General features: G+C 39.2%; 1 protein-coding gene across 2 annotated transcripts in view; it reads left to right on the forward strand.

The window, feature by feature from the left end:
- The window catches only part of LOC121927749 (synaptonemal complex protein 2-like), a 42,790-nt gene extending 15,142 nt beyond the window's left edge, over positions 1–27,648 (forward strand). For both annotated transcript variants that reach the window (XM_042461606.1, XM_042461608.1), the window contains 11 exons: positions 2,453–2,706; positions 3,373–3,558; positions 5,334–5,418; positions 5,799–5,942; positions 10,411–10,541; positions 12,374–12,468; positions 13,157–13,256; positions 14,207–14,265; positions 23,643–23,721; positions 25,151–25,207; positions 25,302–27,648. In XM_042461606.1, the coding sequence (XP_042317540.1) occupies positions 2,453–2,706; positions 3,373–3,558; positions 5,334–5,418; positions 5,799–5,942; positions 10,411–10,541; positions 12,374–12,468; positions 13,157–13,256; positions 14,207–14,265; positions 23,643–23,721; positions 25,151–25,207; positions 25,302–25,373 (1,262 nt within the window). In that variant the 3' untranslated portion in view covers positions 25,374–27,648. The remainder of the gene's footprint in view (positions 1–2,452; positions 2,707–3,372; positions 3,559–5,333; positions 5,419–5,798; positions 5,943–10,410; positions 10,542–12,373; positions 12,469–13,156; positions 13,257–14,206; positions 14,266–23,642; positions 23,722–25,150; positions 25,208–25,301) is intronic.
- Positions 27,649–27,908: the final 260 nt, after the last annotated feature.

Below are 27,908 nucleotides of genomic sequence, written 5' to 3' on the forward strand. Positions count from 1 at the left end.
ACCAGCTTGGGGGTGGCGTTGGGGCATGTGGTGTGCATACGCCATGCCCCTATGCCACCTCAAAACCTCAAAGCCAGTGTTTTTTTGCCAGTTTGCTTTGCCCAAAATATTCTGGAGTATCTTCAAGAAGGAGTTGAGAAGGGGTTAAGACAAAATACATTGAACAGGCAGGTGTCTAATTTAACAATCCAGAAGGTTTGGCCCTATTCTTACATCCTCATGTACAGAGGTTCCTCAGGACAGCAACTTTGGAAGTGCCACCAAGTGTATATAGATTTCTAACATGGAATCTGAATTTGGTTTTGAATGAGTTGATATAGCTGCCATTTGAGCCACTAAGAGAAGCTTTTTTGAGGTTACTCACTTGTTAAATCCTTTTCTCATTAGCCATAATTTCAGCAAGATATATATTGAAATTAGCAGCTTTACCAATACATCCCTCCTTGTATAAGTGGTATCAAAAAAAGCTAACCTTGACATTGGTTCCATCATTTCTGTCAAAGTGTAGACTGAACAAAGGACTAATCTAATCCATTAAGTTACTATGTTTTTGCCCGAATGCAACTCATGACTTAGAGAAGAAATTAATACTTTGGACCCAAGAAGTGCAGCAAAACCATTTATTTCCAGAACTAAATGGATAAGGAGAGCAGAGGCATTATTTGTCTCATTCAGTTCTAGGTGTTTAGGTCATAGAATCATAGAGTTGAAAGAGACCACAAGGGCCATCCTGTCCAACCCCCTGCCATGCAGGAAATCTCAATCAAAGCATCCCTGACAGATGGCCATCCAGCCTCTGCTTAAAGACCTCCAAAGAAGGAGACTCCACTACACTCTGAGGGAGAGTGTTCCACTGCCAGACAGCCCTTACAGTCAGGAAGTTACGCCTAAGGTTGAGGTGGAATCTCTTTCATAAAGCTTCAAAGTTGCTTTTGGCACAATGATTAAAAACATGGATTTGTCTATGCTACAATTTGGCAAAGATCCCTAGACAGCAATATGTATGGCCACATTTGACTCATTCCTTGTCAAACAGTGCCACTTACATTGTACCATCATTATTAGAGGATGCTCATAATGTAGTTGGTTAGAAAGAGCCTTTCTAGTATTACAAAATTGATAAATATAACTTAGTGCAATCTGCATTTGGGCAGACTGTGCTGCATTTTGTAAGCTAGTTAGGGCAGCCTTTTCCCTTCCTGTAGTGGGGTAGCTTGGATACATCACAATGTTATGGTTTGCTTATCCATGCCATCCAAAGAATGAGAGGTTAGTATTTTTATTCTTTACTATTTTTTGAATCTGTACTTCAATCTCTTCTATTGTTTTTATTTTTTATCCCAATAAGCTTTCAAACCTTCAGCATAGCCATGTATATTTTGCCAATTAAACTTTTTCTCAGTTTATTTTTTATTATTTCTTCTAATAATGTATTTTCTTCTTTTATGTTTATTTGTAATTCTTGCATTTTTAAAATAATTCCTCTTATCTAAAGCCATTATTGAGTACCAATTTAACAAGTCAACTCATTCTCCTTTATAGGATTTTCGATTTCATCTTACAAATCTATTTTTATATATATACATCTTTTCATTACTTCTTTTTAATAGTTCCCCTTTTTCTTTATTATTTTAATTTACACACTCAGGAGCTGTGCAGACTGCCCCTAAGGGGCAGCCTGCAGCCGCCTTCAGCTTGCCAGTTCATGACCGTGGCAACCGCATGCCACAGCCATGATCTGGCCTTTCCAGGACACAAAAAAGAGCCACAAAAAGCAGCTCCTGTTTGCAACCTGAAAAGGGCATGATAGCTGTGGCATTGTGGCTTTAAGGCAATGCTTTGGCGCTGCATCATGTGGACACAGCACTAGAGGAATGCCATGACACTGCACACTGTGTGGAGCAGTGTGCGGCATCACAGTGCCCTGGGGGCAGAGTTGGGGCATGCGTCGTGGATGTCACACCCCGACTCTGCTCCCAGGTTGGCCTTAATGGTTGGTCTGCACTGGGCCCCTGTTGGAAATCATTTTTAATTTTCTGTTAACAAATCCAATTATCCCATATCTAAAAATTTAGATACATAGCCTTAAACTTGAATGTGATTACTTTGCCTAATTGTACCCAGAAAAGCTGGCAAACATACACAAATGTCTTGTGCCAAAGAGCTGCCACTGCCAGTTTTCCCACCCATGGATTCAAAAAAGACAGAAGTGGTGCCACGGTGGAGAAAGTAGAAGGGGGGGGGGTACTTCTTTTAGGTGGTCCCGGTACTTACTAAGCTCTTTCTTTCCACCACTCTACTTGGGAAAGGAGTTGGCTCCTTTTTTTTTGGTAAGAGTTAAAGTACAGTACTTACTGATCCACAGATAAATTGACCCATTTTGGGGGGTCAATTTCTAAAATTTCTAAACTTATACATGAAGATATATATACATTATCCCTTTATTGTTTAGGTTGTGAGAAGTATGGATTGGAACAATCTACTGAAGAACATATATCACCAGGAAGATCATCCTTATCATCCTTGTTAACACCCGAAAAAGAATTAATATCTGAAAAGGAGAAATCTTTAGATGATATTAAAAACATGTCTGGTATAGCAGAAATTAATAATGAAAGTATACAATTAAAACAGCTTTCAGAAAAGGGCAGAAAACTGGTGTTCGGAATTGAAGATTTGTCACCAGTTTCAAGTTCATTTTCTTTGGTAAACATTTACAATGTATTTTAACATCTATTTTATATTTATTTATTCTATATTACATTTATCCATATTTATTTTTTGAATCTAGATATTACATTTGAAAAAAACATTATTCTGATGTATGTGTCCAAGACTTATTTGTTTACAATTAATTCCTATTTTCAGTGGGGAAATATCCATGGAAAGCTTAGAGCCCTAGTAATTTGGCAAGGATTGGGATTATAGCTGTCTGCTTTTAACCTTTGGTATATGAGACAAAATGCAACGTATAAAAGACATTGCCCTCACTCCTGCCTTTTCTACTCATGAGTATTTAGGATAATGATGTTTTTTTCCTAAGCATTCCCTATGATAAGGATGAAATCACAGGCACAGAGTCATGGAAGCAAATGATTGTGTCATAATTTGATTTTCCTGATGTATTCCATCACAGTTCCATTGAATTCAGTGGTGCTTGATAGTACATATCTTTAGGAATTTTCCCATGCCGACTCATGCATACAGATCTTATAAGAAGTAAGCCCCACTGAGTTCAATTGAATTTAACTCTCTGGTAAGTTTATATAGGATTGTACTAATCACTTAGAGAAGTGATTAGGTAGATGCTTCCTTTGGCAAAATATATGCTTCTGTCTGTAGGATAATTGAAAATTCCTTTTTTATTTGTAGCCCAATCTTAGCTCCTTAACTACAAGAAAAAAAAATACTAGTAACCAAGATGCAGACATTACTAAACTTGAGGAGAAAACATATGATACCAATGAAGCAACAAGCACAAAGCATTATCCTTTAAACAAATCATCTGATATAGAACTAAAAGACTTTTCAGAAAATCCCATGGGAAGCAGAGGAGAGGTATGTGATAGCTGAGCCAATATTATTTTCTTTAATATCAAAGTTCTGTTCTGGTTTGCATTTCATATATTTAGGAGAAAAAACATATCTTTTTTGTTTTTGTTTTTTTAAATTACTGTTACCGTATACAGTACTACTGTTACTGTTATCCTATTGCCAGCAGTCTTCCAGGTGCTGGGACCTGTAAGCAAATAGGTTACTGTGTTTTCTTGAAATCCACAGAAGAAAGGTGAGACATATCTCAAGATGCTCAAAAGATGGAAGATTTTCTTTTAGAGTTTTGTTATGGTCCCTCTCCCTTTAAACCAGTTACATCTATCACTCTTTGAATGTTTATATTCTTTCTACCATGTGCCTACAAGATATATGTAAAAAACATTATAGCCTTTGTTCAGCCATGTTTACAGTTATCCAGTAAATGCTTTGAGAGTTTCTGCTGGAGAAATTTCTGATGTTTGATTTTAAGGTGTTATATACAAGTGATAGACAATATACTAGAATCATAGAGTTGAAAGAGACCTCAAGGGCCATCAAGTCAAATCCCCTTCCATGCAGGAATACACAATCAGAGCACTCCCTGGCAGATGACCATCCAACTCCGTTTAAAAACCTCCAAAGAAGAAGACTCCACCACTTTCCAAGGCAGTGTGTTCCACTGTTGAGTTGTTCTTTCTTTCAGGAAGTTCTTCCTAATGTTTAGGTGGATTTTGTGTGTGTGTGTGTAGTTTAAATCAGTTGTTGTGTGTCCTATTCTCTGGAGCAGCAGAAAACAACTTTGCTTCATCTTCAGTATGACATCCCTTCAAATATTTAAACAGGGCTATCATATCACCTCTTAACTTTCTCTTCTCCATGTAATAATATAATACTTTTATGTATCTGATACTGACAATTTTATGTGTACCGTAATTTTATCTGATAATTTTATGTCTAATTTTATCTTACATCTAATTTTATGTATCTATATTTTTCCTTCTAAAATTTTTATAGTCCTGTTGTTGTTGTTGTTGTTGTTGTTGTGTGTTTTCAAGTCATTTCTGACTTATGGTGACCCTAAGGCAAGCCTATTATGGAGTTTTCTGAGGTTGAGACTGTGTGACTTGCCTAAGGTCACCCAATGGCTGAGTGAGGAATCAAAGCCTCGTCTCCAGAGTGATAGTCCAATGCTGAAACCACTACACCATGCTGCCTCTATTTCCCTCTGAAAGCCTTAAGAGTACACAAAGACATATTACAAATACAACCTCCATCTTTTAGTAGCTTGAGATGTGTCTCCAGTTTCTGCTGTGTATATTGGTGATACACGCACACAAACACATATGGGTGCACATATATGCAACAAACCTGTATATATACAGATGGTGTGCACACAGCAGACCATGCATTATGCTTTAAAATGAAGTTGTTAGCTTAGAACAACAGAACATGGTTTAATAAAAGTTTTATTTCACCACAAAAGATTTTATTGGAGAGGAGCATGCTTCATTAGTATATCAGCCCTCACTACATGGACCAGTACTCTAGCACAAGAAGGAGGTAGATAATTATTATTTGCTAGAAAAGGAACAGGAAGTGTGCTAAGTAAATTATGAGAGAAGGCTTGGGATGCTGTATACCTGGAACTCAAGTATTGATGCCACATCATTGCATTCTTGGTATGACTGGTGGATGTTGCTTTATGGGAAATTTTTACTTGTTAGGTTAGCATAAGATGATCTTGCAAATGACAATTTTACAAATGTTTTTGTTGGTTGATATTATATAACAATTTTTAGGCTCCTACATCTGTATCTCAGTCATCTACTCCTAGTAAAGAAGAATTATGTCATGAAGAACTTCTTGCTCATATACATGAATCTGGTATGTAAATTTCATTCTGAAATATGATTGGATGTAATAGATCTTAATTATATAACATTGAACCCCTTATAAAGTTTTTTTCTTTATAACTTACATAGTGAACAAAACTGGTTATTCTATGGTTTGGGCTCTAACTTTCTAAGCCCATGATTACAAATTATTGACCTATCCTTGACTTTTCCTTGTCAAAGTGCCACTGTAGTTTTTCCTCTTTTTTATCCTATTGCCACGTTGTGATGCCCTAAAAAAGCACAAATTGTGCCTCCGATGAAATCTTTTGGCATGAAGAAGATGCTGACATAAATTTTTTGGCACTTCACTATTTTTGATTTGTAAATCGTTACACATATTACAGTCATTTAAATCTTTTCTTATTAAAGGGCCTACTGTACATAGTAATTTCAAGCGGTTGTATCAAGAGGAGACAGAAGCTGATTCTGATGAAGAAGAAATCAGAAGAGAGAAAATGAAAACAAAACTACTTCCTAGAAAGTTATTTAAAACAGATGAAAACACTTACAAAGGTCAGCTGGAGTTAACTTTCAAAATCACTGGAGTTGGGAATGATACATAAAATACCTGGACACATGTTCACGCCCTGCTACCTGCACTCTTTTTTCCATAGTGTTTAATGTCATTCTATAGATGAATTGCTCTTTCTGCTTGCTTTGGCAGATAGTTTAATTAACCAGTGAGGTCTTCCTGGAGTTCCCCAGCATAGGAGGGCAACTTGCTACAGCTGTATGTGGTCAACTCATGTTCCTACTCTTTGGCCAAATGCTTCTATGCTGTTGTTCCCTTTCCACCCACCCTGATCGTTTTGTGTTTTTCACACCTTTATTATTGCAAGGACCACTTTTGGGGTCTGGAGATAATTGTAGGCATTCAGCAGAGCAAGCATAAGCTTAGACAAGGGATCAAAAAGTATAAAAATTGTTTTTACTGTATAACAAATGCTAGCTGGACATGATGCAATTTTATGTCAGATGGCAGGCAGCAGTATTATTGGTTAGGAGGTAAATTTGGCTCAATACCCAGCAGTCTGATGCCAGGGCCAAAATAATGATATATGCATATTTCTAGGCACCTGACTCTACAGGGAATTCCTTGAGGCTCTTCTGGCAGAAACAAAAGACAAAAGCCCTTAACTTCAGCATCCAAAAAGAAGAAAAATAGAATATCTCTCCCCAGGACCTCTTCTTGTTCTTTTTGTGCCTTTTATAGCTATAGGGACAGGAAGTGCCCCCATGCTAGTATCTGGAAGGTCAAAGAGGCTTTCTGCACTGTCATTTGGGACGTCTGGAGGACGTCCCATTTTAAAAAGGGGGCGTCTCTTTTAGACGCCCCTGGGCCTAGTACGGACTCCGTCCGTACAAGATGGTGCCGGCCCTTCTACATAGCCGGCGCTATCTTTGCGTATCGGACGCTGAGCGTCCGTATGCGTCGCGTCCTTTGTGACGTAGCGAGTGCGCCCCTGGTGCGCCCATTTTGGAGCTTCTTTTTCAGTCCGCAGGGGAGCCGCGCCGTGTGGAGGCTCCGGCTCCCCCACGGACTAGCCGGCGGTGGCGGCAGACCGCTGCAAAGCGGCGGTCTGTACCCCGCCAAAGTGGTGCACTCTTTCTCAAGTTCACACTTTCTCAGCCTCAGGGGAAGGCAATGGTTAACCTCTGAAGAAACTTGCCAAGAAACCCCATGATAAGTTCACTGCCTTAGGGTTGCCATGAGTCAGAAATGACTTGGAGGCACACAACAAGAACAAACATGAATACAGTTTCTTTCATAGTGCATGATGGGCAGGGATAATGCAGTCCTTCTTCTTCTTCGTGGTCTCTGTGAATCACACAAATGGGTTATTCTGCGCCTGCGCAGCAATGCTCAGAAACTTCTAGAATCTCTGGGCAGAATGCAAAGTAACTTTCTGCAACTTTTTGGCGGTATCCCCGCCCACACCTATATAAAGCCCCTAGCGGCCCGCTCTCCTTCAGTTCCTTCATTCCGCCGCGAAAGCAGCTCGAGGAACTAAAAAGTGGCAAAGATTGATTAATACACATATTTTTGATAATAAAAAACCTTGTTTCTCTCAATCTATCAGATTCCTCCCCTCAAAAATGGGGGGGGGGGGTAGCCATACCAGATCTTCAATTATATTTTACAGCTTTTCAATTGTCTCAGGTGATCCCATGGGTAAAAATGGAACTCAATATAGATGTACACACTTTCCACAGTAATTTTTTTTTTAAGTATCAGGGAAGGAGATTAAAGGGCTAAACAACCCTTGGTTTAAAACTACCATTGAGATCTGGCAAAAATGGAAAGATATTTTCTCTCCAAATTTGTCACCTAATTGTCCATTTTTACATCATCCAAATTTTTTTCATGAGGATAAATTTTGGCAATATAAAGGTTGGGAAGAAAAAGGAATTTATCAAAGACCTCTTTAAGAATAATAAACTCAAATCAATTGAAGATTTAGCATCAACTCTACACCCATTACCGATCTCATGGTTTCAATTTAAGCAAATAAAAACTCTTTCCTCTAGCTTACTCAAGAAGAGGGAAAGATTGAGATCTATGACTTCCTTCAAAATTTTATGCAATGATCCTGTTGGAAATAGTAAAGGTTCAGTCTCCCAAATATATCATCTCATTTTGTTGAATTCATATCAAGATGCCATATGTATCAAAACATTGTGGGAAAGTGAACTAAATATACCAATTCCAGAATCAGACTGGTGTGCTATTTGGTCATCTTCTGTGTTGAAATCAAGATCAGCTTTAACCAGAGAGAACTTTCTAAAGCTAGTACATAAATGGTATCTGACCCCTGTTAGGAAATCACAGATGATAAAATCTATATCACCTTTGTGTTGGAGAAGTTGTCCAGTCTTAGGGACTTATATCCATATGTGGTTATACTATTCCAAAATTACCCACTTCTGGCACAGTGTGATCAACCAAATTGCTTCAATTATAAAACAAAAATTATTTTTTGGCCCAGGTCTTTTGTTACTTTCAATATACACAAAAGGTAATCTTTAAAAAACAGAAAGTTGATATCTTTTTTGCTGACAGCAGCTCGTCTAGAAGTGGCTAATAACTGGAAAACAGGTCTTGTATCCCTGGATAGCTGGTGGAAAAGAGTTTGGGATCAATGGCATATGGAGAAATTAACATGAATATGAAATATAACTCAAAACAACAAAATCAAAAACCTGTTCAGGAAAAATGGTCTCCTCTTATAGATTACATTAATACAAATTTTACATCCATTTATCCTCCATCTAGCCACTGTTCTTTATGGTCAGATTTATTTTAAATGAATTGAATTGTGTAAAATTTTAATAAAGAAAGTTTTTAACAACATGAAACTTTTTTATACCATTGTTTTATGATTGCAAGATTTTGTATTTTTTATTATGAATAAAGTATTTTTGTTTTTTAAAAAAGAATTGAATGTTATCCATTTAGTGTTACTAGCATGGTTTCAAATTATAATAGAGAGGAAGGCATTATTTTATAGAACAGATGCCATGACTTCCAAGGCCCATACAAACAGGGAGAGAAACAGTCATGATCCATGATGCTGGAAGCAGCTCTGTTACTAATATGAGTGGAAAGTGATATTCTCGCTATAGAAACCAAACACATTTTAGAGATGTTGAACCCACAATGGTGGAATGAACCAACTCCGATTGAGTAGAATGAAGGCTGTCTTATGAAGTGTTCCAATTCATGGTGCAACATTTCAGTCATCCAGTGACAGACCTGATTCCTCCTAGCAAACTACACAGCTATGTTCATTTCTAGGTACAAGATAGAGGGTGCAACAAACATTGATTACAGGATGTTGGCCCTGGCATTACTCTAAACCTTGTCATGATAGTTAAATTCTTCTTGGTCTCCTACTGGAATTTATGAGCTTTCTTGGTGAGCCTTCATAAGCTAAAGGGAGTTCATCACAGTCAGCATCTGAAAGTACTTTTCTGAATTTCTTCCATAAGCACAAGGGCCTTACAATGGCAGGTTTTTTTGCCATTTCCAGCCCTAGAATGAACAGAAAACCTTTACATCTTAACTACAGTGGTACCTCGGGATACGAAATACCCAGGTTACGAAATTTTCGGGATACGAAAAAATCCCATAGGAAAACATTGTTCCGGGTTACGAATGTTTTTTCGGGTTACGAAAAAACTTTTGGTGCTTTTTTCGGCTTTTTCGCACGGAATCGCGGCTTTTCCCCATTAGCGCCTATGGCAATTCGGCTTACGAAGGCTTTTCGGGTTACGAACGGTGCCACGGAACGAATTAATTTCGTAACCCGAGGCACCACTGTACATGACTACATTGAAGAGTGCTTCCCTTCCAAAACCTAGTGCAATACCCAAACTGTATATGTTTCAGTGCTGATAGCTATAATTAAACTTCCATTTGATAAAATATCTAACATGTCTCTGCAGCACATGTTTTGGAAGGTTTTGGTTTTCGTTACTTTGGCTTGCAGGATTTCTGAACTGGTGGCTTTCTTGGCTTGTCCAGAGATGTTTGCGGTCTGCTCTGATGCCATGAAGATGGTTTTAGATCCTTACATTATACATTCTATAGAATAAGGTGCAGAATGTTATTTCACCATCTGTCTTAATCTGAAGAGACCTTTTTAAGGGAAAAACAACACACTATAGTTAGAAGAGGTGTCAGGATCTTCTTCAGACTTATAATAGTAGACATCTCAGATTGTCTGAATTATTTATTGTATCTTTCGAGTTTGCTACTGTGAGGCACTGGGTATCGAAAGCTAGCCTATTGGATTAAATCTTGAATTTTGCTGTATTATAAATAAACTGGCCTTGGAAGTCATGGCACCTGGCAGTCTTATGGATATCTCCACTTAAAGTTACTGCTGGTAGTGGGACCATGGTGCTGCAGCAAATATTTAGTAAGACATTTCAAGATGGCACTTGTGTCATAATAAAATATCTTCTTTTTTTTTTGCAGTTTCTGAAAGTATATCTACTTTATCCATCAATGACACAACTGGTTTTGATGGAGAAGGCTGGGATGCTGACAGTTCAAGTGTAGGAATGATTTGTCAGAAGGTTCATCAGGAGCTTGCTAGAAAAATCCAGGTAGGTTTTTTTATCTACACCCAACATGTACTTTTATTGGTAATGCAGTCAGCCCTCCGCATTTGTGGCTTTGATTAATATGTACTTTCTAGGAATCTCTAAGTCCTTCAGCACAATTCTGCCTGATCCTATATCAAGCTTTGATGTGGATTACTTCCTCCCCTGAAATTTATTATTTCAGCAAATAAGTATTTTATTGAGGTTTTTTCCCACCCAGCCTTATGTCAGGAGTTGCATATTCATCTTGCTTGCCATAAAATGTTGAGTAATTGGTATGACGAGTTATACTATATATAGAAAAAGCTATTGCTGAGACATGGTGATATCAGTCATAAGTGCTGAGATAATATCAAGAGGGAGGCAAGCATGAATCTAGTGTGTTCAAGGCCATTTCAGTGAAAAGGATCTAGTGGTAATGACATGGAAGGGGCAGTATGGGAACGAGAGAGGAAAATGTGTTAATTATAATAGATAAGAATTCCCACTTGGAATTTGAAGTTGTGTGCAGTTTAATTAGGCAGTGTTAACATTTGCTGCTCAGTTCTGGCAATGAATGTCATTGGACTGGATCTATGATTTCTTAATAAAGGTTTTCTGAGATTTAACTACTGAAGCCTGGATTTCTGGACTTGCTATCCTGCTGAATTTGACACCTTATCACTTAACTATTAAGCAGAGCCCCTTACTGGCAAAAGCTTTACCTCAAGGATACATTCAGAGCAGTGTCAGTGCTTATATCCTCCTCCATTCTATGCAAAACAGAGTTAGCACAAATCAGAAATTATTTTCCTTTTCTTTGCAATCCAATGAGACCTGCTCTACAGTGTAGATATTAATGCCCCAGTATCCACTGTGCATGTTCATTGGTCACTGCAAATCCCCTGGATTTTTTTTCTTTTTTCCTTTTTCTTCCTTTTAAACCTCTTCTATTTTTTAATTATGTGTTTAGGAATTTTGAAAGCTTTCAAGATGACTGGCAAATTCATATTGTTATTGTTGTTGTTATTATTATTATTATTATTATTATTATTATTATGCTTTATTTATACAGCACTGTAGATTTGCACAGCGCTGTACATACAAACAATAAAATAGATAAGAGTAAACCTGCCCATGGCGTACAATCTTCTGGGTTACATGGAAGAGGCCGGAATTCAGACTTAACAAATTCCTTTTCCAAGTTTTTATTATTTTTTAATTAATTTTATTAATAAAGACAACACTTACACAAATATACATACAACAATACACTAACATATAACATCACATAGCTTCTACATCTATACATTGAATTTCCTATTCTACTTACATAAAACATATAAAAATTAAGCCATATACTTTTTCTTGATATTCTTTGAATCTTCCCTTGTCAAGTACTTTCACCATTTTCTTAACTAGCTTACATTATAGATCTAATTTCCTTTATAGTTTTTTCTATTCTTAAAGTAATGTTCCTGTATTTCTATTTTCTTCTACTATACAATAAAGGTCAAAGAGATTACATGTTTTATTTGGATATTAATCCAATAAATTTCTCCATTTTATTCTTTTTTAACTTAAATTCACCATTTAATCAAAATTCCATCCGTTTGCAATACTATATATCTTAAGATAGTTCCAATTTTCAATAGTAGATTTTCTAGATCTGTCTCTCAGGTCAGTGGTTAATATAATCCATAGCTTCCCTAAGTTTAACCAACCATTCTTCCTCTAGAGGAGTGCTGTCTTGCTTCCAATATTTTGCATACAGTATCCTTTTCCAAGTTTTAGTTGAAATAGAATGAACCCATTTTTTAAAAAAAAAATCTTGTAAATTTTGTTTTGTTTTTTAGAGCAGAACAAAAAGAATGGACAGTTTTACAAAGCAGTCATTGAAAACCACTTACCAGCATATGAATACCATGAATAGTGAATTACATAAGCAAAGGTTAGTATGGAATAATTGATCAAAAATAAATGCAAGTGTTTTATTTATTGAAATGCATACAGTTTTAGGCATGAGCATATGAGCTGGTAGAATCAAAATTCCTTGACCTATCCTTCCCAAGTTAGCCCCTCCAGACTTGTGAATATGTTACACAGAAGGACCCAGGTGGGCTCTGGTGTGGGTATAATTAGGCAGAGGCGATGTATGGTTGTGAAAGCTGAAGAGCTCTGACACGAAGAGACTCAACTCATTTGAAATGTGGTGCTAGAGTTGTATGGATACTGTGGATTGCCCAAATGACCCATAAATGATTCCTAGAGCAAATCATAGAAACCTAGAGCCGGAAGAGCCTGAACTTTCTAGAAGCCAAAATGACCAAACCCAGGCTGTCATACCTTGGCCATATCATGTAACAGCATGATTCTTTAGAAAAGATATGCTTGGTAAAGTAGGAGCCAGTAGGAAAAGCAGAAGATTGCATTACAGGTGGATTGACTCAATCAAATAGGCCACAGCTCTGGGTTTGCAGGACATAAGCAGAGCTCTTCATGACAAAGTATCTTGAGAGTCTCTCATTGATAAGGTCACTATAAGTCAAAGACAACTTGAGAGCTGTTAACAATAACAACTTTCATGAGTAGAACCCTAATCCCAGATATGACTTTTAATTGTCTTTCTATTTTTGCAGGGCTAAACAGCTGGAAAATCTTCATTCCTGTCTGGTTAAAGAGATTGAAAGCTTTGAAAGAGATTCACAAGCTTTAAGGAATATGGAAAAAGACTTTTCTGTATGTGCTTTTATTCATTAAAAATGAACTATTTGTATTTGTTATTTTACTCGGGATGTACGACATTTTATAGTGTTAAAAAGAAGTGTTTAAACTGTGTTAAAAATATCTGCCATATTTACCCACCCTGTAAACCAGACAGCACCAACAGAATAGGTATTGACAAAGCATTGGAGGGGGAGTGATAAGTGAAGAAATGTCCACCCGTCTCCCAGTAACGAAGTGCTTTATGACAAACAGTTGCAGCAGGACCTGTAAGCATCCTTGTTGCAGCCTGTAAAAAAAATACTTGCCATTTGGTGTATAATTCTTCACTCACCCATTGCCTCAGAAATTCCTATTTTGGTGGTGTCACTTGGCTTCTTGGTTGGTTTTTGGGGGACTGCACAAAAGATGTAGCTATGATGATGGAACTTTTTCATTGTAGGTACAGCTCTTGCTGCAGGATCTCACCCTGCTTTTTGACTGATTTAAAAATAATAAGGAATAATTCTCCTTTCTCCATGAATAGATAGCAAGTTTCTTTCTCTCTCTTTGCATTTTTATATGCTGCATTTCGCTCAAAGTGGGAGCGTTTGAAAATTGAAGTACTATATGAAGGTGCCTACTGGACCTCTGAAGAAAAGAATATCACAAGTCTTCCCCCATCTCTGCCTCTAGGGAAAAGAACATATGTCACATGCCGATTACAGACAGATTTTAATTAACTAAAATGAATTAATTCATTTCAAAGATGAAATTACTCCAAGGTGCAATTTCCCAAGGCTCCCCTTAGTTTTAGGTGTCTATGTTTCAGTGTCTTGAAGCTTCACAGAGATAGAAATGTAGACACACATCCTCTTTATTGTTATTATTGTAGATTAGCAGTGAGATGCAATGCACAATGAACTATGAATTTTTAACATAGAAGTCCTGAAATCCAAACTTATGTTATATGTGTTTGTTTGTAGAACTTTTCAAAGAAGCAGTCTGAAACATTTAGAACATACAACAAAAATGAGCAACAGAGGTCAGTATGCTTTCTTATTATTGGAACACAAGAGAGGCACTACATCATCAATTTATTTGTTATGATTGTTAAATTAGTACATAAGCTCTATTCTCTCAAGTGCCATGTGTGTGCTATGTAAACAAATGTAGATGGTGCTTGACAGGATGGGTCCCAACCTTTATGAGGCCTTCAATCTAGGTACAAGGGAAAATTGAGGAAAGGGGGGGAATGAAGCAAGTATAGATGGAGAAGTATATGTACTTATTTCAGTTAGTTATCACATAAATAAATCCTATAGATTCTAGCTAACAAAATGATTCACACTGTTATCTCAGTATATGTTGTACAAAATAATGAACCCTTGCAAACTGAAGTTGAACTAGCTACATAAAATAGTAATGTCATAATACAAATTGTGTCAGATGAAGCTACCAGAACTCTGTTTTTATATAAATCTATAGTGCAATTACATTTTGGTCACCACAATTCAAAAATATATTGTAGAGCTGAATAGGGAGGTGATATGATAAACAAAAATTTTGAGTTTGGAACTTTTTAGTTCAGAAGAAGAAGGGTGATGATTACTGTGGCTTAAATCCAGTTGGCTGTTACAATCTGAGTAGATCCATTGACTCAGTTTGGTAAGTCAGCATTTAAGTAAAACCCATTAATATAGTTCATTAAATCAGTGGGTCTACCTTAGTTGGGAGTAGCTTTTGGATATGGCAATCAAACTTCAGTGTTGTGTACAATTGCTTGGGTATAAACCACTCAACTGTAGAGGATATGAGTAAGCATGCATCGAATCAAGTTTCAAAGAAAATGAGGGAACTTTGATAGGGCTTTATAAAATGATGTGTGGCATACAGAAAACAAAAAATATTTTTTTCTAATACTATTAGTGCTTGAGTTCAGTGGTTTATTGGATGACAGTAGGGCCCCATTCAGACTGAGCTATTTTCCCTGGATGGAACTGGGCAGAATCGCCCCCCCCCCCCCGAATCTTTCTGGAAGCAAGTGCTCACTACGAAATACCTTAATCGGGGTTATTTACCCCTGGACGCCATTGCAGCTCTTAGAGGAGAGTTTGCATTTGCGGTAATCGGTTTTAAAAACTCTTCCTTTGCTGTCAATCAAATTCTCTTCCACTTTGGTAAAAGTGACGTTTCTTACAGCGATTGTCCAACCAGATGTGTGCTTTCCCCTTTTTCTCCCTCCTTAAAAAAAAAAACAAAAACAGGCGCCCAGTATGCGCACATTTTGTCAAACCTAAAAACCTTCTGTGTGTGTGTGAGTTGTGGGGATTTGGGTCACTGCAGGTCATGGATCTTCCATTGGCTCCGTTTGCCCCCAAATGCAATCTAATGCCATCTCTGCATCCTGCATCCTCCCTCCTTGCCACCCCAGAATGCCTCGTAATAGAATCATAGAATCATAGAATAATAGAGTTGGAAGAGACCACAAGGGCCATCCAGTCCAACCCCCTGCCATGCAGGAAATCCAGATCAAAGTATCCCCGACAGATGGCCATGTAGCCTCTGTTTAAAGACCTCCAAGGAAGGAGACTCCACTACACTCCTAGGAAGTGTGTTCCACTGTTGGACAGCCCTTACTGTCAGGAAGTTCTTCCTAATGTTGAGGTGGAACCTCTTTTCTTGTAGCTTGCATCCATTGCTCCGGGTCGTAGTCTCTGGAGCAAGTGAAAACAAGTCAGCTCCCTTCTCAGTATGGCATCCCTTCAAGTATTTAAACAGGGCTGTCATATCACCTCTTAACCTTCTCTTCTCCAGGCTAAACATCCCCAGCTCCTTAAGTCGTTCCTCATAGGACATGGTTTCTAGACCTTTCACCATTTTACTTGCCCTCCTTTGGACACGTTCCAGTTTTTCAACATCCTTTTTGAATTGTGGCTCAGAAGTGGACACAATATTCCAGGTGGGGACTGACCAAAGCAAAATAGAGTGGCACTATTACTTCCCTTGATCTAGATACGATACTCTTACTGATGCAGCCTAAAGTTGCATTGGCCTTTTTAGCTGCTACATCACACTGTTCACTCATGTTCAGCTTGTGGTCTACTTGGACTCCCTAATCCCTTTCACACATAGTCTCGTTCAGCCATATGTTTCCCATCCTATATCTGTGCATTTTATTTTTCCGCCCTAAGTGCAGTACCTTGCATTTCTCCCTGTTGAAGTTCATTTTGTTAGCTGTGGCCCAACTTTCTAGTTTATTCAGGTCATCTTGAATGTTGATCCTGTCCTCTGGAGTGTTAGCTACTCCTCCTAATTTGGTGTCATCTGCAAATTTGATAAGAAGGCTTCCAATTCTGTCATCTAAGTCATTGATAAAGATGTTGAATAACACTGGGCCCAGGACAGAACCCTGTGGGACCCCACTGGTCACTTCTCTCCAGGATGAAAAGGAGCCATTGTTGAGCACCCTTTGCGTTTGGTCAGTCAACCAATTACAAATCCATGTAACAGTTGCCTTGTCTATCCCACATTTTATAAGCTTGTTAACAAGAATGTCATGGGAAACTTTGTCAAAAGCCTTACTAAAATCAAGATATACGATATCCACAGCATTCCCTTCATCTACCAAGCTAGTAATTTTATCAAAGAAAGAGATTAGATTTGTCTGGCATGACTTCTTTCTCTGAAACCCGTGTTGACTTTTTGTGATTATGGCATTGCCTTCTAGATGTTCATAGACTCTCTTTTTAATGATCTGCTCTAGAATCTTTCCTGGTATCGATGTCAGACTAACTGGATGATAATTGTTGGGATCCTCTTTTCCCCCTTTTTGAAGATGGGGACAACGTTTGCCCTCCTCCAGTCTGCTGGCATTTCTCCTGTTCTCCAGGAGTTCTCAAAGATCATTGCCAATGGCTCCAATATTACATTTGCCAGTTCTTTTAATACCCTTGGATGGAGTTCATCTGGTCCTGGAGATTTATATTCATTTAGAAAAACAAGGTATTCCTCTACTATCTCCTTACTTATTCTGTACTGAAATTCCCCTATTCTGTCCTCTGCACCATTATCCTCAGGTTGAACACCCTTTTCCTTTTCTGAGAAGACTGAGGCAAAGAAGGTGTTGAGTAATTCTGCCTTTTCTCTGTCTTCTGTTAGCATTTTGCCATCTTCTCCACGCAGTGGCCCTACCATTTCCTTCTTCTTCCTTTTGCTGCGGACATATCCAAAAAAGCCCTTTTTATTGTTCTTAACCTCTCTAGCAAGCCTGAGTTCATTCTGTGCTTTAGCTTTTCTGACTTTACCCCTAGTAATAATAATAAATTCCTTACCTCGGAATGCCAGAAATACCATGCATCCACTGCTTTCCCTCAGCTACCTCTGAATTCCTTACAGACAGTAGCAAAGCATTCTGTATCAATTTGCCAAATTGGAAAGAGCAATGTTTGTAACATTCGCATTGCAGCATTCATGTAGAAAAAAAGCCTTCTGCAAATGCCTTTTGCAAAGTGCCTTGCTGCTGGAAGCAGAAATGAAAGGGAAGCAGGCAGTCAGCAGCATTCTATCTATATATCTATATATCTACCTGAAGCGAAAACCATGTGCATAGTCTGCAAAAAATAATTTTTAAAAAAAATTAAAAAAAAGAAAGCTCCCTGGTGGGTGAGCAGAGACTTACTCCATTCAGTGCCCTCCCTCTGACCTGCCCTGAACTTGCCCCTTCCTCTTCCTCCTCCTCCTCCTCCTCCTCCTCCATTACATTCTATCTATATAGCTATCTACCTGTAGCAAAAAACATGCACATTTTCTGTCAAAAATAATTTTAAAAAATAAAAAAAGGGAGAAAGCTCCCTGGTGCTTCTCCTCTGGGTCCTGCTCCCGATTGCCCTCCATGGCCCCCTGCTTTCCCCCCGGCTCCTCCTCCTCCATTTCTTGGCACCCTTTGGCTTCTTCTTCCTCCTCCGATGAAGGGGAGGGAATGCTCTGTCCTCCCTCTGACTGCCCTTTGCATCCCCAGATTTCCATTTTTTGCATCCTTCCTCTGGCTCCTCCTCCGATGAAGGGGAAGGAATGCTCTGCCCTCTGCCCTCCCTCTGACCTAAACCCCTCCCATGAACTTGACCCAATCATGATCAGGGACAAGTTCATATTTGCCGAACCCGTTTTTAAAAAAAAGAGACGGCTTTTTCTCTGAGTTGAAAAGACCCGTGCCAAGGGGCATTTGCCCCTGAACTGATGTGAAAGCCTCTGATTCGCTTGTGAGAAATTCGGGGCCAATATGAACTTCACGTGCAAAATGCGATTCCTGGTCCGGGGTAAAAGATAGTCTTAATGGCCCCTAGATTTACAGTAGGGGGGACCTATTCATGTAAAAGATAACTTCTTTGCGGTCACTGTGAATCACACAACTAAGTATTCCTGTGCCTGCAGGGAGCATATTCAGAACCTTCTGGAATAGCTTGGCAGATCTTTAGCAGTAGCTCTGCTGACCTCTAACCCTTGGCATTCCTGCTCATTTATCTCAGTTCCTTTCCCTCTGCCCACATTAGCAGCATCAAGGAACCTTGCCTGTGTATTCTACTCTGTTTGACTCAGCTTTTTTTTTTAAACTTTCTCTTTCAATTTCTCATCTCAAACTGGTTATTATTCCTGTGGTTACTACTCAGCTTCTTAGAACACCTCTTTTGTCTCGCCCCATGTTTTGGCAATCCATTGGTTTGGTTGTAATCTTGGACTGTTTTTTGATGGCAGTGTTACCAGATATGGTTCCACCTCATCTTCTTTCAAATGATGTTGTGATTGCGAGGCAGAACACCGTGGCCATAACACCCATTCCCACTGTCTCCCTTGCCTGGGGGAAGGACACAACATGAATACCTGTCCATTGCAAAGCCTTTATGTCTCAAGCACATAAAAATCTGGAGCCCATGCTCAAAACCTTGCTTTACGAACGGGAGCTAAAACCACCAAAACCATCTACAGCAACTGTCTCTGCACCCCACCCAGGTTGGCTCCGGAAGCTACACCAACTTGTCAAACAGCGAAGTGCTGACTTGAGTCTGAGTGATCCTCAAAATGTCACCTTGAATCCAAAGAATCCTCGAAACTGTCCAAACATAAATGGTCAATGTTGAGCTTCAGTACTGAGAAATCACTTCAAATGGATATGACCTCTCCTCCTTTGTCTTGGGGTGCTGTCCCTCTGACACTAGGATGCTCTCTACTTCTTGGGTCTTCTGTCTCTTGTCATTCTGATGAGAAAAGGAAAAGGAAGATGAAACACTTCATATGTTCAGCAGAGAAAGATACTCATTCCAAGGTACATAAGGACTGTTTTGACTGAACATGTCCCTGCTGACCAGAAGTCTGCATTGGCTCTGCAACCTCCTTCTCCTGCTGAATTCTTGTAGGTAGTTGAGGTTCAAGAGGGTTCTACTTTTGAATCATTGTCTCTCCTCTGAGGTGTACAGGGACACGTTGGCATTCTCCCATTTAGGTTCCTGAGCAATCTGCAATGCCTTCATCCCGGAGGACTCCCTTGAGGGGTTCATCGCTTCCTTGCCATGTAACGCACCACTACTCCGCCACATCTTCTTCCAGATCTCTTTCTCCACGGTACCGAAGTAGATCTTGTTCGAGGCATGAGTCGAGATCTGACAGGAGATTCTATGATTACTCTTGAGACTGGAATTGACATGACCCTCATACAAGCTGCCTCCCTCGATACTCTGCACACTACAGGAGAGACCCCATAGAAGTAGTATATGATAGAGGCAGTGGGTGTTATCTTGATCTAGCTACCCATGGCTACAAGATCCGTTAGCATCACTACATCTGCAACTTACATCACTATGTGGTTTTGCCACCAACGAAATCTATTGTGGTATAGTCTGCGCCTGTTTCTCCCACTCAGCGGCCATTGGTATCAATCCAAACCACTCATGTCTCTTAAGCACAACATTCAACTCTTCTGCACGCACATCCTCCACTGGTTCCACTCCAAAACAACCCTCTACAAGAATAACAGTTGCCTCTGTCACCTTATCGTTCTCCGTCTCCTCTTCATTTTGAAGCAGATTCGGTAGGGGATGCATCAGATTCATCAGAGGTACTTAGAGATAGGTTTCCATTCTATCAGCTGATGGAGAATGAATCAGCTTTTCCAATTGATGATGTACGGACATTCTCTTAGCAAGTTCTGTGAATGGAAAATACGATAGATATTCAGGTAGAACGCTATGAGTCAGAACCGCTGTATTCAGTCATAAGCTCATTTAGTCTAAGGTTCCAACCCTTGCATCTACTCCCTTTTTGTCATCATTATCAAAGATCTCATACTTATCAAATTTGCAGATGACACCAAACTAGGAGGAGTAGCTAATACCCCAGAGGACAGGATCAAAATTCAAAATGACCTTAATAGATTAGAAAGCTGGGCCAAAGCTAACAAAATGAATTTCAACACGGAGAAATGTAAGGTACTGTACTTAGGGTGCAAAAATGAAATGCACAGATATAGGATGGGCGACACCTGGCTGAACGAGAATACGTGTGAAAGGGATCAGGGAGTCCAAGTAGACCACAAGTTGAACATGACTCAACAGTGTGATGCGACAGCTAACAAGGCCAATGCGATTTTAGGCTGCATCAATAAAAGTATAGTGTCTAGAACAAGGGAAGTAATAGTGCCACTCTGTTCTGTTCTGGTCAGGCCCCACCTGGAATATTGTGTCCAATTCTGGGCACCACAATTTAAAAAGGATGTTGAGAAACTGGAGCATGTCCAGAAGAGGGCGACGAAAATGGTGAAGGGCCTGGAAACCATGCTGTATGATAAACGGCTTAGGGAGCTGGGGATGGTTAGCCTGGAGAAGAGAAGGTTAAGAGGTGATATGATAGCCCTGTTTAAATATTTGAAGGGATGTCATATTGAGGAGGGAGCTAACTTGTTTTCTGCTGCTCCAGAGACTAGGACCGGAGCAATGGATGCAAGGTACAGGAGAAGAGATTCCACCTCAACATTAGAAGGAACTTCCTGACAGTAAAGGCTGTTTGACAGTGGAACACACTCTCTCGCCTTCCTTAGAGGTCTTTAAACAGAGGCTGGATGGCCATCTGTCAGGGATGCTTTGATTTAGATTTCCTGCATGGCAGGGGGTTTGACTGGATGGCCCTTGCAATCTCTTCCAATTCTATGATTCTATGAGGTCTTTAAACATAGGCTGGATGGCCATCTGTCGGGGATGCTTTGATTGAGAGTTCCTGCATGGGAGGGGGTTGGATTGGGTGGCCCTTGTGGTCTCTTCCAACTCTATGATTCTATGATTTATACTCCACTCTTCAGCAAAAAAAGGCTCTCAGAGTGGCTTACAAATTGTTAATTAGACAGTTTCCTGCTCTCAGGCTTACAGTCTAAAAAAGGCATGACACAAAAGGAGAAGGAAATGGCAGTGGGGAAGGGGGTCAAGCAGATCTTTTCTCCCTCTTGGGGCCTGGACCATGGCAGATGGACTGTAGGGAGGGCCTTCTTCTGGGTTAGGCCTCTTTCTCTGAGGCCAGCTGATGGCCGATGGAAAGAGGGCATTCCTCTTACTCTGGCTAGGGTCGATGGAGCTGGCCTGCCCCTCTCTCCCTCTGAGGCTGGATGATGGTGGATGGACTGGAGGGAGGGTCCTTCTTCTTACTCTGAGCTAGGCCTGATGGAGATGGCCTGCCCTTCTCTCCCTTTGAGTCCGGATGATGGTGGATGGAAAGAGGGCCTTCCTCTTATTCTGGTTAGGCTTGAAGGAGCTGGCCTGCCCCTCTCCCCCTCTAAAGGCTGGATGATGGTGGATGGAGAGAGTCTTCATGGTCTACTCCATCAACAATCCCATCAACTTTGAAGAAAATTGACAATTAAATACTGAGTCACTTCTTCGTATTCGACCCGGCTCTTTGAACACCCATTCAGTCATTGTAGAAGTGTCCCAGATGAAATCTGAGTCCTCAATACCTGCAGACAAAGAAGGTGAAAGCTCATTTGGGAAAAACTTCACACATCTGGGAGACTGCTGGATGAACTTCTTGATAAAACAGGGTGCTTGGCAAATCAACTCTGCAGATTGTGCACCAAAGCTCTTGGCTGGTTCCATTTCCCTAAGGAGACACACATGGCCATGTTCTTCGGGTCTGTCACTTCTCTAAAGCCATGAGAGATAACTCCAGCCTTTTTAACAAAGAGATAAATAAGAAGTTGGAATTTACACAAAAGATGAGAATGACAGTGAGGAAATGTGGTATGCCTTCAAGGCTCTTATAAAACAACAATAAGGTTGGCAGAAGCCTTCATATGGCCAAAGGCATTCTTTCAGTCCTTCACATGCTAGGATGCCTAGATGCTCTTCCCAATCGTTGGCATCTTCAGGGAAATGGCAGGCTGCCTCCTTGAAATACATCTTTTAAGAAGAGGAGAACAAGGCAAGAAGTATCTTTTACTCGTCAAATCCAAGTTTCCTTGAGCTTCTTACACCCTTTGGCGACAGACTGGCTTACTTCCATGCTGCCTGCTCTACAATAACCATGGATTCCTGGGTCTCAAACTTTAACTTTTATATCTCATAGAATGGACACTTGGTCCAGAACTGATGGAGCTTTTGGGAGGGCAGTGTTACTATCAAGTCTCAATTGAATTATTATTTCCATTGAACTTTGGTGAGAATTGCTTCTGTTGTGTTCAATAAATTTTATTATGGTTATTTTATTCTGATCCTGTATTTATAGCATGACACTCACACATCCTGTCAAGTGTAGCTTGCTAGTCTCCCAGATGTGTGATTCACAGAGACCACGAAGATGAAGGACAGGTTACATACCTGTAACTATAGTTATTTGAGTAGTCATCTGTGAATCCAAACAAACTTGCCCATCCTTCCCTCATGATATGTCCTGCCCTTGTTACTTCTTGGATGCTGCTATCCTTTGAAACTGAGGTAAATGAGTGGGCATGGTGAGGATATAGTTAGAGATGGGTGGAACTATCACCAAAAATCTGCCTAGCTATTCCAGAAGGTTCTGAATATGTTCTGCACAGGCACAGAACCACCCAGTTGTATGATGACAGATAACCACTTAAAGAACAACAGTTACAGGTAAGTAACTTGCCCTTATAGGTATGCAATCTATTATGAAATTTACTGCCACAAAATGAATAGCAGATGAATTCTTTTGCCTTACTGACCTGTTCTTAGACTTCTAGAGGCAACTGATTGGCCATTGCTGAAAATGTAATACTGGACTAGTTAGACATTTGGTCTGATCCAGTAGGGCTCCTCTTATATTTTTGTGACTAAACTCATAATAGAGTGGGGAAAATGAAATCAAATATATTCCAATCTCTTACTGCAAGATACTTAAATGATGTTTTGATCTGTGCCCTCTTAGGCTTCAAAATCTTAAAATATCATTCGAAAAGAACATTTATGATACAGCTGACTGTGAGGAAACTTTTTTTACTTCTAAGGTATGTCAATTGTCTATCATCTGACGAAAGGGGAAAAAAATCAGTCTGTAGTAACTTTCACTTTTAGGCTGCCATCCTGTTGGTTAGTCTCAACTAGAATAGATCCATTCAATGAATTGTTGAATGGTGAGTCAACTTGTACATAAATACAATTGATTAAATGGATCTACTCAGAACTAATAAGAGTATTTAGACCACAGAGTCCCCAGCAATATAGTTAACAAGTGTAACAAGTGTACATGCAAAATAACAAAGTGCTCCCATGCTGGGATTCTCTTTTGAGAAATAATCCCCTCTGTTCTACATTGAGTTTTTAAGAACTGGTTCAGAAAGTGCCAATTTCAAAAGCAGATAATTTAGGGGGAAATAGCCAACACAAATGCTAGATATTCCCTTGGAAATTGTTAGTGTACCCAGACAGTTGACCATTTTGCAAGTTATATGACAACATACAGAACAGCAAGCTAAGCTCAGTTTTACTCCCTTTCAAGTACGGTATATTACAGTTGTATACATGTTCCTCATAAAAATGTGTTGTTTACATTTACCAATTTTAAAACCTAAGTATAAATGAGTTGAGTGGCTTCTTTGCTGCTGCTGCGAACAAAGCCTCTTCCTTCTTTTATTGTATGTTTAAGAGAATGCAGCTAATCTAGGGCAACCTGACATTTGGTACATGACTGGTACATTTGGTACATGAAAGCCCCAAATATTTGTGTTTCAACTTCTGTACTAAAAGTTTTAACTGTACAGTATTTTTAAAAATGTTGTTTGTCACTTGAGATCTCCTGCTGGGAGAAGGACAGGATAGTAATTAATTGTAATTAATTAATTTTCAACCACAGACAATATTGTCTTCCTACATGTATCTGTATGCCTTGTTACTGTAGCCTTGCATCTTGCATGGTAATTCTGCCATGATATGTTTGAGGCACAGAGACACTCTCACAAAAGAGATTTATCCGAATTACCCAGATAACATGGCAGAATTATTCACACAAGTACATAATCTCTGTTTGATTTGCTGCTCTCAGCTTGCTTCTTTTCAAATACTAGACACACTAACTGACAGTTTGTTCCTGTAAGCAAGACTAGAATAGAAACATAGGGAAGGGCAACTCCTCAATGATTTTTATTCTTCTAAATACTATGGACAAACATTCAACAACAGTGAAGTGTACCTCAGAGTTCAATTTTAAAAGATTAGTATGCTTCTGTTATCAGAAGGTTGGAAAGCAGAAACATCTGAGAGGCTATAGAAAAGCAGGTAGAAGGAGAGGGGCTGTTCTAAAGCCATATTACATCCTCCAACTGCACTATAACAGTGTAGAGACCGAGCAGGCAGATAACTTTTCGAAGCACTGTAAAGTTATTTGGTTTGAACTTCCTGTCAGATTGGATGTAAGTGACCATTTTGCTTACATGTTAGATGCATCAAATGAAAGCAGATATGAAGGGGATCCAAGAAAGATTTCTAAAGGAAATGGTAAATATGCAGTTATTTTCTCATTTTGCATTATGGCTATCTTATTTAGTAAAATAATTTTTAAAATTATAATCTGATTATTTTTTAATCATAGCATGAAGAAGAATTGCTTAATGTTCGCAAAGGTCTCCAGTCACTATTTATGGATGAAAACAGAAATTTCTAACAGTGAAATGGTGTGTAGATGTTGGCTCTTCATTTTGTAATAAGAGTGATCTGTATTCACTGTATTCATCTAAGTATAGACAGCAGACTATACTTAAATGTTTTTACATTAAATCTTTTTACTGTTTCTGTAATTTATGGTGATAAAGTACTCCCCCCCCCATTAAAAGTCATTTTAATTTTATAAACAATGGCTGGATGCAATATGTAGATGTTATGTTTCTGAAAAAAAAAGCTGGCTATATTAGGGATATTTCTAAAATATTATGGCCAGTACATGAGCTAAACCTGACATAAAATGGTATCAGTACAACTTTCTTCTCCACTTTTCCCCTCTCCTCCCCTCTTCAGCCATTTGTGCCCTGTGAAAACAAATTCTGTAGAGTTCTCTAGCTTTCCAGAGCCAGTCTAAGTAATACACTGGGCTTCAGTGATTGCCTCAGTCCAGGTTCAGCTGAATCCTCCTGTTTCAGCACAAGTTTATCACTGGATCCTCCCTAAATTTAGTTATAACTAGCTCATGGTTCCAGTAGAATGTAGTCATGGTTAACTGCCTCTGTTGAGGGCAAATTTTCAAGTAAATTAATTCTTTTTTAAATTTCAGAGATACTGGGTCAGAGCCAGTGATTCAACCAGTTCCTACATTTAATTTTAGACCCTAAACTCAGTTATTTTGAGGTGGAGAACCCTCAAAGCAGACATTCTGCACATGCTTAAAAGGATGCATATTAGTATGCATAAATATAGGATGAGTTCTTCTTCCTATAGAAGCTCTCATACACCTCTTCTCAATCCACATGTACTGCACTGCTTTTGAACCATTCCCCAAATGGCATCTTTCCCAATGTTCCCTTCTGCCAGTTTGTTCCCTCCCAGCATCCCAAGCCAAAGTTGCAGCATTTATTCTATTTCAGAATATAGCGCTGAAACTTCTTGCTGTTCTCGCTGCACTGTTTTTTCTTGATTTTCTTTGAAAACATCTCACCACCAAACTCAAGATTCTGCACTTCCAACTTTAAACATTTCTTTCTTTAATCTGTGTTGAAGAATAAGTCTGGCTAATACACCCAAGGGAGGGTAGGAAGAATGTAGCTGCTTCAGCTTCCTCCTATTCTGGAATAGCATGCATTGGTTGTGTCTGCAGCACCACAGGGTTGCCAACTAAGGAAGCACAGGCAGGAGGGATGAGGAAGTTTGCATGGGTGACTAAGATCCATATAAGCAGTCCAGTGACAAGCAACAGGAGAGAAGAATGAGAATAGGAATAATTTTAAATATAGGCAAAGCTCACTCCACTTGGATGGAACAAGGAACAGTGCATGTTTCCATTAGTGTGAGATAGTCAAGGCAGCCAGTCAGAATCAGACACTGCAGAATTCTTGTGCCAGTGAACACACTGCCAATTTGTTGAGGCTTAGTGAACAGCAGCAATTAGTACATTTAGAAATGCAGGAATCTGCCAATATTCACTGCAGATGATCAGATTTTTGGAGGCTATAATGGGAACCTCATCTCGGTTGTGAGGAAGTCTCTTGAATTTCTCCCCCAAAGTATGACTAGGGCCACCAATTCTTGGATCCAAAGTTAGTTGTGCTTAGGGCAGACATTTACATTAAGATTAGCTTGTCCTATTGATTTGAATGGTCCTACGCATGAGTAAGTCTAAATTCAACCCATTTTAGTCTTTAAGTATGTTCCTAGTTACCATTAAAATAGTAATGTATGCATTGTGTAATTCAGTTGGCAATTAGACATATTTTTGCTATTAAAAGCAAGTAAGATGATGTTTGTGCATATGTTATGTACATTATTTATAATGTAAGATTTCAACAAGTATTTTTTATAGTCCAGAATTTTTAAAATTTGTTATTTAACTGTATTGGGAATGTATAATGAAAATTACAAAAAATTACAATTTAGAAGATTAATCCCCCCCCCCAAAAAAAAAAGACTGGTAAAAGAAAGCTTTCCTAGTATGTGAAATATACCCTATTGATGTAACAGAAATTTTCTTCTATGTTGCCATTTTTATTTTGTGCCTGAAGCGTCTATCTGGGGCTACACTATCTAGGGTTACAGACACTTGGAAATAAGCACAATAATAAGATGTCTTTCTGGGTGAGCCTGCATAAGATATCTTTGCATCTTTTCATGAATTCACATAATATCTGGTATGTAACCATAGGTTATGCATGACCCTGAATCATGTACTATATAGTATCTACTTTGAAGACTGAGCTGTTAAAATAAACAATGCTGTACTTGTTCTTGAAATACAATTCCATGTCTAAGGTTTAAAAATGATTAACTCATGCATCATTCCTTCAGAATAGAGATCACAGTGTATCAGCCATGAAGACTGAGATATAACAATGAAACTAAGGCCTGCTACAGACCGGTGCTATGCATTGGCCTGGGGCCAAAATTAGGGCTTGGGGGAGCGGAGCGTCCACATGCTTCTGAGCCCTACCCCACTGTCCGGGCGCCATCTTGGTGCACACGTATTCAGACAGCACGCATGCCAATGACGTGCCTC

The sequence above is a fragment of the Sceloporus undulatus genome, chromosome 4 (genome assembly GCF_019175285.1).
Source record: "Sceloporus undulatus isolate JIND9_A2432 ecotype Alabama chromosome 4, SceUnd_v1.1, whole genome shotgun sequence".
Taxonomy (NCBI): Eukaryota; Metazoa; Chordata; class Lepidosauria; order Squamata; family Phrynosomatidae; genus Sceloporus; species Sceloporus undulatus.